Source organism: Oncorhynchus masou, chromosome 25 (genome assembly GCF_036934945.1).
Source record: "Oncorhynchus masou masou isolate Uvic2021 chromosome 25, UVic_Omas_1.1, whole genome shotgun sequence".
Taxonomy (NCBI): Eukaryota; Metazoa; Chordata; class Actinopteri; order Salmoniformes; family Salmonidae; genus Oncorhynchus; species Oncorhynchus masou.
The window spans coordinates 2,488,563-2,504,657 of NC_088236.1; the positions used below are offsets into that span (position 1 = coordinate 2,488,563).

The 16,095-nt window shown below is 49.2% G+C and overlaps 1 protein-coding gene across 1 annotated transcript in view; it reads left to right on the top strand.

The window, feature by feature from the left end:
• LOC135513682 (protein yippee-like 1) overlaps positions 1-16,095 on the top strand; it is a 69,458-nt gene that overhangs the window by 36,118 nt on the left and 17,245 nt on the right. Inside the window, exon 2 of the mRNA XM_064936543.1 lies at positions 6,245-6,557. Coding sequence (XP_064792615.1) covers positions 6,441-6,557 — 117 coding nt within the window. The 5' untranslated portion in view covers positions 6,245-6,440. The remainder of the gene's footprint in view (positions 1-6,244; positions 6,558-16,095) is intronic.

The following is a 16,095-nucleotide window of genomic DNA, read 5'->3' on the forward strand; positions in this document are numbered from 1 at the left end:
GGGTGAAATTCCCCATTGAAACAGTAGCAGGGTCCCCCCAGGGTGAAATTCCCCATTGAAACAGTAGCAGGGTCCCCCCAGGGTGAAATTCCCCATTGAAACAGTAGCAGGGTCCCCCCAGGGTGAAATTCCCCATTGAAACAGTAGCAGGGTCCCCCCAGGGTGAAATTCCCCATTGAAACAGTAGCAGGGTCCCCCCAGGGTGAAATTCCCCATTGAAACAGTAGCAGGGTCCCCCAGGGTGAAATTCCCCATTGAAACAGTAGCAGGGTCCCCCAGGGTGAAATTCCCCATTAAAACAGTAGCAGGGTCCCCCAGGGTGAAATTCCCCATTAAAACAGCAGCAGGGTCCCCCAGGGTGAAATTCCCCATTGAAACAGTAGCAGGGTCCCCCCAGGGTGAAATTCCCCATTAAAACAGTAGCAGGGTCCCCCCAGGGTGAAATTCCCCATTGAAACAGTAGCAGGGTCCCCCAGGGTGAAATTCCCCATTGAAACAGTAGCAGGGTCCCCCCAGGGTGAAATTCCCCATTAAAACAGTAGCAGGGTCCCCCAGGGTGAAATTCCCCATTGAAACAGTAGCAGGGTCCCCCCAGGGTGAAATTCCCCATTGAAACAGTAGCAGGGTCCCCCAGGGTGAAATTCCCCATTGAAACAGTAGCAGGGTCCCCCAGGGTGAAATTCCCCATTGAAACAGTAGCAGGATCCCCCAGGGTGAAATTCCCCCATTAAAACAGTAGCAGGGTCCCCCAGGGTGAAATTCCCCATTGAAACAGTAGCAGGGTCCCCCAGGGTGAAATTCCCCATTGAAACAGTAGCAGGATCCCCCAGGGTGAAATTCCCCCATTAAAACAGTAGCAGGGTCCCCCAGGGTGAAATTCCCAATTAAAACAGTAGCAGGGTCCCCCCCCCATGGTGAAATTCCCCATTGAAACAGTAGCAGGGTCCCCCCCCATGGTGAAATTCCCCATTGAAACAGTAGCAGGGTCCCCCCAGGGTGAAATTCCCCATTAAAACAGTAGCAGGGTCCCCCCAGGGTGAAATTCCCCATTAAAACAGTAGCAGGGTCCCCCCAGGGTGAAATTCCCCATTGAAACAGTAGCAGGGTCCCCCCAGGGTGAAATTCCTCATTAAAACAGTAGCAGGGTCCCCCCAGGGTGAAATTCCCCATTAAAACAGTAGCAGGGTCCCCCCCAGGGTGAAATTCCCCATTAAAACAGTAGCAGGGTCCCCCCAGGGTGAAATGAAATTCCCCATTAAAACAGTAGCAGGGTCCCCCCAGGGTGAAATTCCCAATTAAAACAGTAGCAGGGTGCCCCCCCATGGTGAAATTCCCCATTGAAACAGTAGCAGGGTCCCCCCAGGGTGAAATTCCCCATTGAAACAGTAGCAGGGTCCCCCCAGGGTGAAATTCCCCATTGAAACAGTAGCAGGGTCCCCCCAGGGTGAAATTCCCCATTGAAACAGTAGCAGGGTCCCCCAGGGTGAAATTCCCCATTGAAACAGTAGCAGGGTCCCCCCAGGGTGAAATTCCCCATTGAAACAGTAGCAGGGTCCCCCAGGGTGAAATTCCCCATTGAAACAGTAGCAGGGTCCCCCAGGGTGAAATTCCCCATTGAAACAGTAGCAGGGTCCCCCAGGGTGAAATTCCCCATTGAAACAGTAGCAGGGTCCCCCAGGGTGAAATTCCCCATTGAAACAGTAGCAGGGTCCCCCAGGGTGAAATTCCCCATTAAAACAGTAGCAGGGTCCCCCAGGGTGAAATTCCCCATTAAAACAGCAGCAGGGTCCCCCAGGGTGAAATTCCCCATTGAAACAGTAGCAGGGTCCCCCAGGGTGAAATTCCCCATTAAAACAGTAGCAGGGTCCCCCCAGGGTGAAATTCCCCATTGAAACAGTAGCAGGGTCCCCCCATGGTGAAATTCCCCATTGAAACAGTAGCAGGGTCCCCCATGGTGAAATTCCCCATTGAAACAGTAGCAGGGTCCCCCAGGGTGAAATTCCCCATTGAAACAGTAGCAGGGTCCCCCAGGGTGAAATTCCCCATTAAAACAGTAGCAGGGTCCCCCAGGGTGAAATTCCCCATTGAAACAGTAGCAGGGTCCCCCCATGGTGAAATTCCCCATTGAAACAGTAGCAGGGTCCCCCCATGGTGAAATTCCCCATTGAAACAGTAGCAGGGTCCCCCAGGGTGAAATTCCCCATTAAAACAGTAGCAGGGTCCCCCAGGGTGAAATTCCCCATTGAAACAGTAGCAGGGTCCCCCCATGGTGAAATTCCCCATTGAAACAGTAGCAGGGTCCCCCAGGGTGAAATTCCCCATTGAAACAGTAGCAGGGTCCCCCAGGGTGAAATTCCCCATTAAAACAGTAGCAGGGTCCCCCAGGGTGAAATTCCCCATTGAAACAGTAGCAGGGTCCCCCCAGGGTGAAATTCCCCATTGAAACAGTAGCAGGATCCCCCAGGGTGAAATTCCCCCATTAAAACAGTAGCAGGGTCCCCCAGGGTGAAATTCCCAATTAAAACAGTAGCAGGGTCCCCCCCCCATGGTGAAATTCCCCATTGAAACAGTAGCAGGGTCCCCCCATGGTGAAATTCCCCATTGAAACAGTAGCAGGGTCCCCCCAGGGTGAAATTCCCCATTGAAACAGTAGCAGGGTCCCCCCAGGGTGAAATTCCCCATTAAAACAGTAGCAGGGCCCCCCCAGGGTTACATTCCCCATTGAAACAGTAGCAGGGTCCCCCCAGGGTGAAATTCCTCATTCATCTGTGTCGTGGTTTTCGGACATGAGATGACTTTCTCTCTTACACACATACACACACATACAACGTCATTTTGGCAGTGCTCTGGTAATGTGCTCGTATTCTTAAAGGTGTTTACAAGCTGATTGTTCAATTAACACGGTGGGGAGGGTTGTGAACGGGAGAGGCTGCTACACGGACGCGCATGGTGCCCAAACTGATGACGTACGTCGCACAGCTGGAGGGGAAATGAATAGACTGTCCTACCTCATGAAGCTGGTTGAGAGAATGCGTGTGCAAAGCTGTCATCAAGGCAAAGGGTGGCTACTTTGAAGAATCTCAAATGTAAAATATATTTTGTTTTGTTTAACACTTTTTGGTTACTACATGATTCCATATGTGTTATTTCATAGTTTGGATGTCTTCACTATTATTCTACAATGTAGAAAATAGTAAAAATAAAGAAAAACCCTTGAATGAGTAGGTGTCCAAACTTTTCATTTGTACTGTTTGTTTTCAATTTTAGGCCCCAGGTGTGTCTGTGTGTCATATGTGTATGTGTGAGAGTATGTGTGTGTGTGTATGGTGTTTATACTAGGGCTGCACGATATATTGCGTTGTTCGTAACTTGTTTTGTACATAATGTTGCTGCTACGGTCTCTTATGACTGAAAAAAGCTTCTGGACATCAGTACTGCGATTGCTCACCTCAAACTGGACAAAGAGTTCTTCAATGGAGTTGGACGGGAGGGATATACTACTACAGACACCCGACCAGGGCCAGATCCCTGTTATTCGCTGGAGAAGGAAACGGAGATTCTGCGGAAAGAGATCCGGGTGCCTTGTGAGGATCAGGCGACGAGTGGCTGCCGTTGCCTTCCGTACTTCTAGCTAACGTTAAATTGCTGGAAAATAAATGGGATGAACTGAAAGCACACATATCCTACCAACAGGACATTAAAAACTGTAATATCTTATGTTTCACCGAATCGTGGCTGAACGCCGACATTAAAAAACATACTGCTGGCGGGTTATATACTCTATCGGCAGGACAGAACAGCAGCCTCTGGTAAGACACAGGGCGGGGCCTATGCATATATGTAAACAACAGCTGGTGCACGATATCTAAGGAAGTCTCGAGGTTTTGCTCGCCTGAGGTAGAGTATCTCATGATAAGCTGTAGACCACACTGTCTACCCAGTGAGTTTTCGTCTGTATTCTTTGTAGCTGTCTACATACCACCAGAGACCGATGCTGGCACTAAAACCACACTCAATGAGCTGTTTAAGGCCACAAGCAAACAGGAAAACGCTCATCCAGAGGTGGCGCTCCTAGTGGCTGGGAACTTTAATGCAGGGAAACTTAAATCTGTTTTACCTCATTTCTATCAACATGTTAAATGTGCAACCAGAGGGAAAACATTTATAGACCACAGAGATGCGTACAAAGCTCTCCCTCGCCCTCCATTTGGTAAATCTGATCATAACTCTATCCTCCTGATTCCGAGCTCAAATTAAAGCAGGAAGCTCCAGTGACTCGGTCAATAAAAAAGTGGTCAGATGAAGCAGATGCTAAACTACAGGACTGTTTTGCAGCTCAGACTGGAATATGTTCCAGGATTCTTCCTATGGCATTGAGGAGTCACTGGCTCAATCAATAAGTGCATCGAGGACGTCATCCCCACAGTGACTGATCAGTTGAAGTTGGAAGTTTACATACACCTTAGCCAGATACATTTAAACTCAGTTTTTCACAATTCCTGACATTTAATCCAAGTAAAAGTTCCCTGTTTTAGGTCAGTTAGTATCACCACTTTATTTTAAGAATGTGAAATGTCAGAATAATAGTAAGAGAGAATGATTTATTTAAGCTTTTATTTATTTCATCACATTCCCAGTGGGTCAGAAGTTTACATACACTCAATTAGTATTTGGTAGCATTGCCTTTTAAATTGTTTAACTTGGATCAAATGTTTCGGGTTGCCTTCCACAAGCTTCCGACAATAAGTTGGGTGAATTTTGGCCCATTCCTCCTGACAGAGCTGGTGTAACTGAGTCAGGTTTGTAGGCCTCCTTGCTCGCACACGCTTTTTCAGTTCTGCCCACAAATTTCTATGGGGTTGATGTCAGGGCTTTGTGATGGCCACTCAACCTTGACTTTGTTATCCTTAAGCCATTTTGCCACAACTTTGGAAGTATGCTTGGGGTCATTGTCCATTTGGAAGACCCATTTGCGACCAAGCTTTAACTTCCTGACTGAAGTCTTGAGAAATTGCTTCATCATATTCTCCTCTCTCCCTCTCCTCTCCTATTCTCCTCTCTCCTATTCTCCTCTCCTATTCTCCTCTCTCCCTCTCCTCTCTCCTATTCTCCTCTCTCCCTCTCCTCTCCTATTCTCCTCTCTCCCTCTCCTATTCTCCTCTCTCCCTCTCCTCTCCTATTCTCCTCTCTCCCTCTCCTCTCCTATTCTCCTCTCTCCCTCTCCTCTCCTATTCTCCCTCCCCTCTCCTATTCTCCTCTCTCCCCCCCTCTCCTATTCTCCTCTCTCCCTCCCCTCTCCTATTCTCCTCTCTCCTATTCTCCTCTCTCCTATTCTCCTCTCTCCCTCTCCTCTCCTATTCTCCTCTCTCCCTCTCCTCTCCTATTCTCCTCTCTCCCTCTCCTCTCCTATTCTCCTCTCCTATTCTCCTCTCTCCCTCTCCTCTCCTATTCTCCTCTCTCCCTCCCCTCTCCTATTCTCCTCTCTCCCTCTCATCTCCTATTCTCCTCTCTCCCTCTCCTCTCTCCCTCTCCTCTCCTATTCTCCTCTCTCCCTCCCCTCTCCTATTCTCTCTCCCTCCCCTCTCCTATTCTCCTCTCTCCTATTCTCGTCTCTCGCCTTCTCATCTCTCCTCTCTCCCTCCCCTCTCCTATTCTCCTCTCTCCTATTCTCCTCTCTCCCTCCCCTCTCCTATTCTCCTCTCTCCTATTCTCCTCTCTCCCTCCCCTCTCCTATTCTCCTCTCTCCCTCCCCTCTCCTATTCTCCTCTCTCCCTCTCATCTCCTATTCTCCTCTCTCCCTCTCCTCTCTCCCTCTCCTCTCCTATTCTCCTCTCTCCCTCCCCTCTCCTATTCTCCTCTCTCCCTCCCCTCTCCTATTCTCCTCTCTCCTATTCTCGTCTCTCGCCTTCTCATCTCTCCTCTCCCTCCCCCTCTCCTATTCTCCTCTCTCCTATTCTCCTCTCTCCCTCCCCCTCTCCTATTCTCCTCTCTCCTATTCTCCTCTCTCCCTCCCCCTCTCCTATTCTCCTCTCTCCTATTCTCCTCTCTCCCTCCCCCTCTCCTATTCTCCTCTCTCCTATTCTCCTCTCTCCCTCCCCTCTCCTATTCTCCTCTCTCCCTCTCTCCTCCTTCCCTCTCTCCTCTTCTCCCCTCTCCTATTCTCCTCTCTCCCTCTCTCCTCCTTCCCTCTCTCCTCTTCTCCCCTCTCCTAACTCTCTAATATTCTTCCTGTCTTCCTCTCCAGGTGTAGTTTCCTCGTGGTTGCTGTGTGGAGCCTGCCGCCACACACCCACTCCTCAACAACGACGGCTTTTGCTTGCATCTTCCAGTGCTTCTTCTGTCAGCAAGTTCAGCAGAGCTGCTGCTCGTCCGCCGCTAGCCCGGACGCCGCAGCCCCCGGCACATCAGCCAATCACAGCCCAGAGCCCCGCCCATGTGACATGGTGAAGATGACCAAGTCGAAGACGTTTCAGGCCTACCTGCCCTCGTGTCATCGCACCTACAGCTGTATACACTGTCGGGCACACCTGGCCAACCACGACGAACTCATCTCTAAGGTAGGGGGGCTTTGAGTGCACACACACACACATACACACACACACACACACACACACAATGCAAAGGGATCCAGTGCATTTTCACACACGCTACAAAAAAATATCAACTTCATTTTGTTGACTAGATCAGAATCAATCAAGTTGTTTACCAGCAAATCCAGAGCTCTGCTAGCTAGTTACTACGCCAGACACCTAAGCTGATTACCCAGCGAGCCAAAGGTAATCAGCATCTGAACTCCACCCAGGTTGTCAACATCTATTAGCCTCCTTTATGGATGAGCTCTGCAGACTACCGACTGTACCTGCAGGCTACCAAGCTGCAGACTACCTACTGTACCTGCAGGCTACCAAGCTGCAGGCTACCTACTGTACCTGCAGGCAACCAAGCTGCAGACTACCTACTGTACCTGCAGGCTACCAAGCTGCAGACTACCTACTGTACCTGCAGGCTACCAAACATTAGTATTCAGACCCTTTTCTCAGTACTTTGTTGAAGCACCTTTGACAACAATTACAGCCTCCAGTCTTCTTTGGTATGATGCTACAAGCTTGGCACATCTGTATTTGGGGAGTTTCTCCCATTCTTCTCTGCATATCTTGTCAAGCTCTGTCAGATTGGATGAGGAGCGTCACTGCACAGCTATTTTCAGGTCTCTCCAGAGATTTTCGATTGGGTTCAAGTCCGGGCTCTGGCTGGGCCACTCAAGGACATTCAGAGACTTGTCCCGAAGCCACTCCTGTGTTGTCTTGGCTGTGTGCTTAGGGTCTTTGTCCTGTTGGAAGGTGAACCTTCACCCCCAGTCTGAGGTCCTGAGCGCTCTGGAGCAGGTTTTCATCAAGGATCTCTCTGTACTTTGCTCTGTTCATCTTTCCCTCGATCCTGACTAGTCTCCCAGTCCTTGCCGGTGAAAAAAATTCCCACAGCATGATGCTGCCACCACCATGCTTCACCGTAGGGATGGTGCCAGGTTTCCTCCAGATGTGACTCTTGGCATTCAGGCAAAAGAGTTCAATCTTGGTTTCATCAGACCAGAGAATCTTGTTTCTCATGGTCTGAGAATCCTTTCCTTTTGGCAAACTCCTAGCAGTCTTTCATGTGCATTTACTGAGGAGTGGCTTCCATCTGGGCACTCTACCATAAAGGCCTGATTGGTATAGTGCTGCAAAGATGGTTGTTCTTCTGGAAAGTTCTCCCATTTTCACAGAGGAACTATGGAGCTCTCTCAGAGTGACCATCGGGTTCTTGGACACCTCCCTGACCAAGGCCCTTCTCCCCCGATTGCTCAGTTTGGCCAGACGGCCAGCTCTCGGAAGAGTCTTGGTGGTTTCAAACTTCTTCCATTTAGGAATGATGGAGGCCACTGTGTTCTTGGGGACCTTCAATGCTGCAGAAATGTTTTGGTACCCTTCCCCAGATCTGTGCCTCGACACAATCCTGTCTCAGAGCTCTTCGGACAGTTCCTTCAACCCCATGGCTTGGTTTTTGCTCTGACATTCACTGTCAACTGTGGGATCTTATAAAGACAGGTGTGTGCCTTTCTAAATCATGTTCAATCAATTGAATTTACCACAGGTGGACTCCAATCAAGTTGTAGAAACATCTCAAGGATGATCAATGGAAACAGGATGCACCTGAGCTCAATTTCGAATCTCACAGCAAAGGGTCTGAATAGTTATGTAAAAAAGGTATTTCTGTTTTTTATTTTTAATACTTTTGCTAAAAATTATAACCTGTTTTCGCTTTGTCATTATGGGGTATTGTGATGTCATTATGGGGTACTGTAGATTGATGAGGAAAAACATGTATTTAATACATTTTAGAATAAGGCTGTAACGTTAGAAAATGTGGAAAAAGTCAAGGTGTCTGAATGCTTTCCGAATGAACTGTACCTGCAGACTACCTACCTGCACAACCCCTGTTTGTTTAGTATGTTTGTGGGAGTGTGTGTGTATATGTGTATATATATATATACAGTGGGGAGAACAAGTATTTGATACACTGCCGATTTTGCAGGTTTTCCGACTTACAAAGCATGTAGAGGTCTGTCATTTTTATCATAGGTACACTTCAACTGTGAGAGACGGAATCTAAAACAAAAATCCAGAAAATCACATTGTATGATGTTTAAGTAATTAATTTGCATTTTATTGCATGACATAAGTATTTGATACATCAGAAAAGCAGAACTTCATATTTGGTACAGAAACCTTTGTTTGCGATTACAGAGATCATACGTTTCCTGTAGGTCTTGACTAGGTTTGCACACATTGCAGCGGGGTGTTTTGGCCCACTCCTCCATATAGACCTTCTCCAGATCCTTCAGGTTTCAGGGCTGTCGCTGGGCAATACGGACTTTCAGCTCCCTCCAAAGATGTTTTATTGGGTTCAGGTCTGGAGACTGGCTAGGCCACTCCAGGAACTTGAGATGCTTCTTACGGAGCCACTCCTTAGTTGCCCTGACTGTGTGTTTCGGGTCGTTGTCATGCTGGAAGACCCAGTCCCGATCCATCTTCAATGCTCTTATTGAGGGAAGGAGGTTGTTGGCAAAGATCTCGTGATACATGGCCCCATCCATCCTCCCCTCAATACGGTGCAGTCATGTCCCCTTTGCAGAAAAGCATCCCCAAAGAATGATGTTTCCACCTCCATGCTTCACGGTTGGGATGGTGTTCTTGGTGTTGTACTCATCCTTCTTCTTCCTCCAAACATGGCGAGTGGAGTTTAGACAAAAAAGCTTTATTTTTGTCTCATCAGACCACATGACCTTCTCCCATTCCTCTGGATCATCCAGATGGTCATTGGCAAACTTCAGACGGGCCTGGACATGCGCTGGCTTGAGCAGGGGGACCTTACGTGCGCTGCAGGACTTTAACCCATGACTGCGTAGTGTGTTACTAATGGTTTTCTTTGACACTGTGGTCCCAGCTCTCTTCAGGTCATTGACCAGGTCCTGCCATGTAGTTCTGGGCTGATCCCTCACCTTCCTCCTTATCTTGAGATCTTTGTACTAGTCCAGTTAGAATCAAAGGAGGAGGTCAGTCCTGTTAGGGGTTAGTCTCAGAGCAGGTGGTCAGTCCTGTTAGAATCAGAGCAGGTGGTCAGTCCTGTTAGAATCAGAGCAGGTGGTCAGTCCTGTTAGAATCAGAGCAGGTGGTCAGTCCTGTTAGGGGTTAGAATCAGAGCAGGTGGTCAGTCCTGTTAGGGGTTAGAATCAGAGCAGGTGGTCAGTCCTGTTGGGGTTAGAATCAGAGCAGGTGGTCAGTCCTGTTGGGGTTAGAATCAGAGCAGGTGGTCAGTCCTGTTAGAATCAGAGCAGGTGGTCAGTCCTGTTAGAATCAGAGCAGGTGGTCAGTCCTGTTAGAATCAGAGCAGGTGGTCAGTCCTGTTAGAATCAGAGCAGGTAGTCAGTCCTGTTAGGGTTAGAATCAGAGCAGGTGGTCAGTCCTGTTAGAATCAGAGCAGGTGGTCAGTCCTGTTAGAATCAGAGCAGGTGGTCAGTCCTGTTAGAATCAGAGCAGGTGGTCAGTCCTGTTAGAATCAGAGCAGGTTGTCAGTCCTGTTAGGGGTTAGAATCAGAGCAGGTGGTCAGTCCTGTTAGAATCAGAGCAGGTGGTCAGTCCTGTTAGAATCAGAGCAGGTTGTCAGTCCTGTTAGAATCAGAGCAGGTGGTCAGTCCTGTTAGAATCAGAGCAGGTAGTCAGTCCTGTTAGAATCAGAGGAGGTGGTCAGTCCTGTTAGAATCAGAACAGGTGGTCAGTCCTGTTAGGGTTAGAATCAGAGCAGGTGGTCAGTCCTGTTAGAATCAGAGCAGGTGGTCAGTCCTGTTAGAATCAGAGCAGGTGGTCAGTCATGTTGGGGTTAGAATCAGAGCAGGTGGTCAGTCCTGTTAGAATCAGAGCAGGTGGTCAGTCCTGTTAGAATCAGAGCAGGCGGTCAGTCCTGTTAGAATCAGAGCAGGTGGTCAGTCATGTTGGGGTTAGAATCAGAGCAGGTGGTCAGTCCTGTTAGAATCAGAGCAGGTGGTCAGTCCTGTTAGAATCAGAGCAGGCGGTCAGTCCTGTTAGAATCAGAGCAGGTGGTCAGTCATGTTGGGGTTAGAATCAGAGCAGGTGGTCAGTCCTGTTAGAATCAGAGCAGGCGGTCAGTCCTGTTAGAATCAGAGCAGGTGGTCAGTCCTGTTAGAATCAGAGCAGGTGGTCAGTCCTGTTGGGGTTAGAATCAGAGCAGGCGGTCAGTCCTGTTAGAATCAGAGCAGGCGGTCAGTCCTGTTAGACACAGAGCAGGTGGTCAGTCCTGTTAGAATCAGAGCAGGTGGTCAGTCCTGTTAGAATCAGAACAGGTGGTCAGTCCTGTTAGAATCAGAGCAGGTTGTCAGTCCTGTTAGAATCAGAGCAGGTGGTCAGTCCTGTTAGAATCAGAGCAGGTGGTCAGTCCTGTTGGGGTTAGAATCAGAGCAGGTAGTCAGTCCTGTTAGAATCAGAGCAGGTGGTCAGTCCTGTTAGAATCAGAACAGGTGGTCAGTCCTGTTAGAATCAGAGCAGGTGGTCAGTCCTGTTAGAATCAGAGCAGGCGGTCAGTCCTGTTAGAATCAGAGCAGGCGGTCAGTCCTGTTAGACACAGAGCAGGTGGTCAGTCCTGTTAGAATCAGAGCAGGTGGTCAGTCCTGTTAGAATCAGAGCAGGCGGTCAGTCCTGTTAGAATCAGAGCAGGCGGTCAGTCCTGTTAGACACAGAGCAGGTGGTCAGTCCTGTTAGAATCAGAGCAGGTGGTCAGTCCTGTTAGAATCAGAGCAGGCGGTCAGTCCTGTTAGAATCAGAGCAGGCGGTCAGTCATGTTAGAATCAGAGCAGGTGGTCAGTCCTGTTAGAATCAGAGCAGGTGGTCAGTCCTGTTAGGGGTTAGAATCAGAGCAGGTGGTCAGTCCTGTTAGAATCAGAGCAGGTGGTCAGTCCTGTTTGGGGTTAGAATCAGAGCAGGTAGTCAGTCCTGTTAGAATCAGAGCAGGTGGTCAGTCCTGTTAGAATCAGAACAGGTGGTCAGTCCTGTTAGAATCAGAGCAGGTGGTCAGTCCTGTTAGAATCAGAGCAGGCGGTCAGTCCTGTTAGAATCAGAGCAGGCGGTCAGTCCTGTTAGACACAGAGCAGGTGGTCAGTCCTGTTAGAATCAGAGCAGGTGGTCAGTCATGTTAGAATCAGAGCAGGTGGTCAGTCCTGTTAGAATCAGAGCAGGTGGTCAGTCCTGTTAGGGGTTAGAATCAGAGCAGGTGGTCAGTCCTGTTAGAATCAGAGCAGGTGGTCAGTCCTGTTAGAATCAGAGCAGGTGGTCAGTCCTGTTAGAATCAGAGCAGGTGGTCAGTCCTGTTAGAATCAGAGCAGGTGGTCAGTCCTGTTAGAATCAGAGCAGGTGGTCAGTCCTGTTAGGGGTTAGAATCAGAGCAGGTGGTCAGTCCTGTTAGAATCAGAGCAGGTGGTCAGTCCTGTTAGAATCAGAGCAGGTGGTCAGTCCTGTTAGAATCAGAGCAGGTGGTCAGTCCTGTTAGAATCAGAGCAGGTGGTCAGTCCTGTTAGAATCAGAGCAGGTGGTCAGTCCTGTTAGAATCAGAACAGGTGGTCAGTCCTGTTAGAATCAGAGCAGGTGGTCAGTCCTGTTAGAATCAGAGCAGGTGGTCAGTCCTGTTAGAATCAGAGCAGGTGGTCAGTCCTGTTAGGGGTTAGAATCAGAGCAGGTGGTCAGTCCTGTTAGGGTTAGAATCAGAGCAGGTGGTCAGTCCTGTTAGAATCAGAGCAGGTGGTCAGTCCTGTTAGAATCAGAGCAGGTGGTCAGTCCTGTTAGAATCAGAGCAGGTGGTCAGTCCTGTTAGGGTTAGAATCAGAGCAGGTGGTCAGTCCTGTTAGAATCAGAGCAGGTGGTCAGTCCTGTTAGAATCAGAGCAGGTGGTCAGTCCTGTTAGAATCAGAGCAGGTGGTCAGTCCTGTTAGAATCAGAGCAGGTGGTCAGTCCTGTTAGAATCAGAGGAGGAGGTCAGTCCTGTTAGAATCAGAGCAGGTGGTCAGTCCTGTTAGAATCAGAGCAGGTGGTCAGTCCTGTTAGAATCAGAGCAGGTGGTCAGTCCTGTTAGAATCAGAGCAGGCGGTCAGTCCTGTTAGAATCAGAGGAGGTGGTCAGTCCTGTTAGAATCAGAGCAGGTGGTCAGTCCTGTTAGGGGTTAGAATCAGAGCAGGTGGTCAGTCCTGTTAGAATCAGAGCAGGTGGTCAGTCCTGTTAGAATCAGAGCAGGTGGTCAGTCCTGTTAGAATCAGAGCAGGTGGTCAGTCCTGTTAGAATCAGATCAGGTGGTCAGTCCTGTTAGAATCAGAGCAGGTGGTCAGTCCTGTTAGAATCAGAGCAGGTGGTCAGTCCTGTTAGGGGTTAGAATCAGAGCAGGTGGTCAGTCCTGTTAGAATCAGAGCAGGTGGTCAGTCCTGTTAGAATCAGAGCAGGTGGTCAGTCCTGTTAGAATCAGAGCAGGTGGTCAGTCCTGTTAGAATCAGAGCAGGTGGTCAGTCCTGTTAGAATCAGAGCAGGCGGTCAGTCCTGTTAGAATCAGAGCAGGTGGTCAGTCCTGTTAGAATCAGAGCAGGTGGTCAGTCCTGTTAGAATCAGAGCAGGTGGTCAGTCCTGTTAGAATCAGAGCAGGTGGTCAGTCCTGTTAGAATCAGAGCAGGTGGTCAGTCCTGTTAGAATCAGAGCAGGTTGTCAGTCCTGTTAGAATCAGAGCAGGTGGTCAGTCCTGTTAGGGTTAATCAGGTGGTCAGTCCTGTTAGGTCAGGTCAGTCCTGTTGGGGTTAGAATCAGAGCAGGTGGTCAGTCCTGTTGGAATCAGAGCAGGTGGTCAGTCCTGTTAGAATCAGAGCAGGTGGTCACTCCTGTTAGAATCAGAGCAGATGGTCAGTCCTGTTAGAATCAGAGCAGGTGGTCAGTCCTGTTAGAATCAGAGCAGGTGGTCAGTCCTGTTAGAATCAGAGCAGGTAGTCAGTCCTGTTAGAATCAGAGCAGGTGGTCAGTCCTGTTAGAATCAGAGCAGGTGGTCAGTCCTGTTAGAATCAGAGCAGGTGGTCAGTCCTGTTAGGGGTTAGAATCAGAGCAGGTGGTCAGTCCTGTTAGAATCAGAGCAGGTGGTCAGTCCTGTTAGAATCAGAGCAGGTGGTCAGTCCTGTTAGAATCAGAACAGGTGGTCAGTCCTGTTAGAATCAGAGCAGGTGGTCAGTCCTGTTAGAATCAGAGCAGGTGGTCAGTCCTGTTAGAATCAGAGCAGGTGGTCAGTCCTGTTAGAATCAGAGCAGGTGGTCAGTCCTGTTAGAATCAGAGCAGGTGGTCAGTCCTGTTAGGGTTAGAATCAGAGCAGGTGGTCAGTCCTGTTAGAATCAGAGCAGGTGGTCAGTCCTGTTAGAATCAGAGCAGGTGGTCAGTCCTGTTAGAATCAGAGCAGGTTGTCAGTCCTGTTAGAATCAGAGCAGGTGGTCAGTCCTGTTAGAATCAGAGCAGGTGGTCAGTCCTGTTGGGGTTAGAATCAGAGCAGGTGGTCAGTCCTGTTAGAATCAGAGCAGGTGGTCAGTCCTGTTAGGGGTTAGAATCAGAGCAGGTGGTCAGTCCTGTTAGAATCAGAGCAGGTGGTCAGTCCTGTTAGAATCAGAGCAGGTGGTCAGTCCTGTTAGAATCAGAGCAGGTGGTCAGTCCTGTTAGAATCAGAGCAGGTGGTCAGTCCTGTTAGGGGTTAGAATCAGAGCAGGTGGTCAGTCCTGTTAGAATCAGAGCAGGTAGTCAGTCCTGTTAGAATCAGAGCAGGCGGTCAGTCCTGTTAGAATCAGAGCAGGTGGTCAGTCCTGTTAGAATCAGAGCAGGTGGTCAGTCCTGTTAGGGGTTAGAATCAGAGCAGGTGGTCAGTCCTGTTAGGGTTAGAATCAGAGCAGGTGGTCAGTCCTGTTAGAATCAGAGCAGGTGGTCAGTCCTGTTAGAATCAGAGCAGGTAGTCAGTCCTGTTAGAATCAGAGCAGGCGGTCAGTCCTGTTAGAATCAGAGCAGGTTAGAATCAGTCAGTCCTGTTAGAATCAGAGCAGGTGGTCAGTCCTGTTAGAATCAGAGCAGGTGGTCAGTCCTGTTAGAATCAGAACAGGTGGTCAGTCCTGTTAGAATCAGAGCAGGTGGTCAGTCCTGTTAGAATCAGAGCAGGTGGTCAGTCCTGTTAGAATCAGAGCAGGTGGTCAGTCCTGTTAGAATCAGAGCAGGTGGTCAGTCCTGTTAGAATCAGAGCAGGTGGTCAGTCCTGTTAGTTAGAATCAGAGCAGGTGGTCAGTCCTGTTAGAATCAGAGCAGGTGGTCAGTCCTGTTAGAATCAGAGCAGGTGGTCAGTCCTGTTAGAATCAGAGCAGGTGGTCAGTCCTGTTAGAATCAGAGCAGGTGGTCAGTCCTGTTAGAATCAGAGCAGGTGGTCAGTCCTGTTGGGGTTAGAATCAGAGCAGGTGGTCAGTCCTGTTAGAATCAGAGCAGGTTGTCAGTCCTGTTAGGGGTTAGAATCAGAGCAGGTGGTCAGTCCTGTTAGAATCAGAGCAGGTGGTCAGTCCTGTTAGAATCAGAGCAGGTGGTCAGTCCTGTTAGAATCAGAGCAGGTGGTCAGTCCTGTTAGAATCAGAGCAGGCGGTCAGTCCTGTTAGGGTTAGAATCAGAGCAGGTGGTCAGTCCTGTTAGAATCAGAGCAGGTGGTCAGTCCTGTTAGAATCAGAGCAGGTGGTCAGTCCTGTTAGAATCAGAGCAGGTGGTCAGTCCGGTTAGGGTTAGAATCAGATCAGGTGGTCAGTCCTGTTAGAATCAGAGCAGGTGGTCAGTCCTGTTAGAATCAGAGCAGGTGGTCAGTCCTGTTAGAAACAGAGCAGGTGGTCAGTCCTGTTAGAATCAGAGCAGGTGGTCAGTCCTGTTAGAATCAGAGCAGGTGGTCAGTCATGTTGGGGTTAGAATCAGAGCAGGTGGTCAGTCCTGTTAGAATCAGAGCAGGTTGTCAGTCCTGTTAGAATCAGAGCAGGTGGTCAGTCATGTTGGGGTTAGAATCAGAGCAGGTGGTCAGTCCTGTTAGAATCAGAGCAGGTGGTCAGTCCTGTTAGAATCAGAGCAGGTGGTCAGTCCTGTTAGAATCAGAGCAGGTGGTCAGTCCTGTTAGAATCAGAGCAGGTGGTCAGTCCTGTTAGAATCAGAGCAGGTGGTCAGTCCTGTTAGGGGTTAGAATCAGAGCAGGTGGTCAGTCCTGTTAGAATCAGAGCAGGTGGTCAGTCCTGTTAGAATCAGAGCAGGTGGTCAGTCCTGTTAGAATCAGAGCAGGTGGTCAGTCCTGTTAGAATCAGAGCAGGTGGTCAGTCCTGTTAGAATCAGAGCAGGTGGTCAGTCCTGTTAGAATCAGAACAGGTGGTCAGTCCTGTTAGAATCAGAGCAGGTGGTCAGTCCTGTTAGAATCAGAGCAGGTGGTCAGTCCTGTTAGGGGTTAGAATCAGAGCAGGTGGTCAGTCCTGTT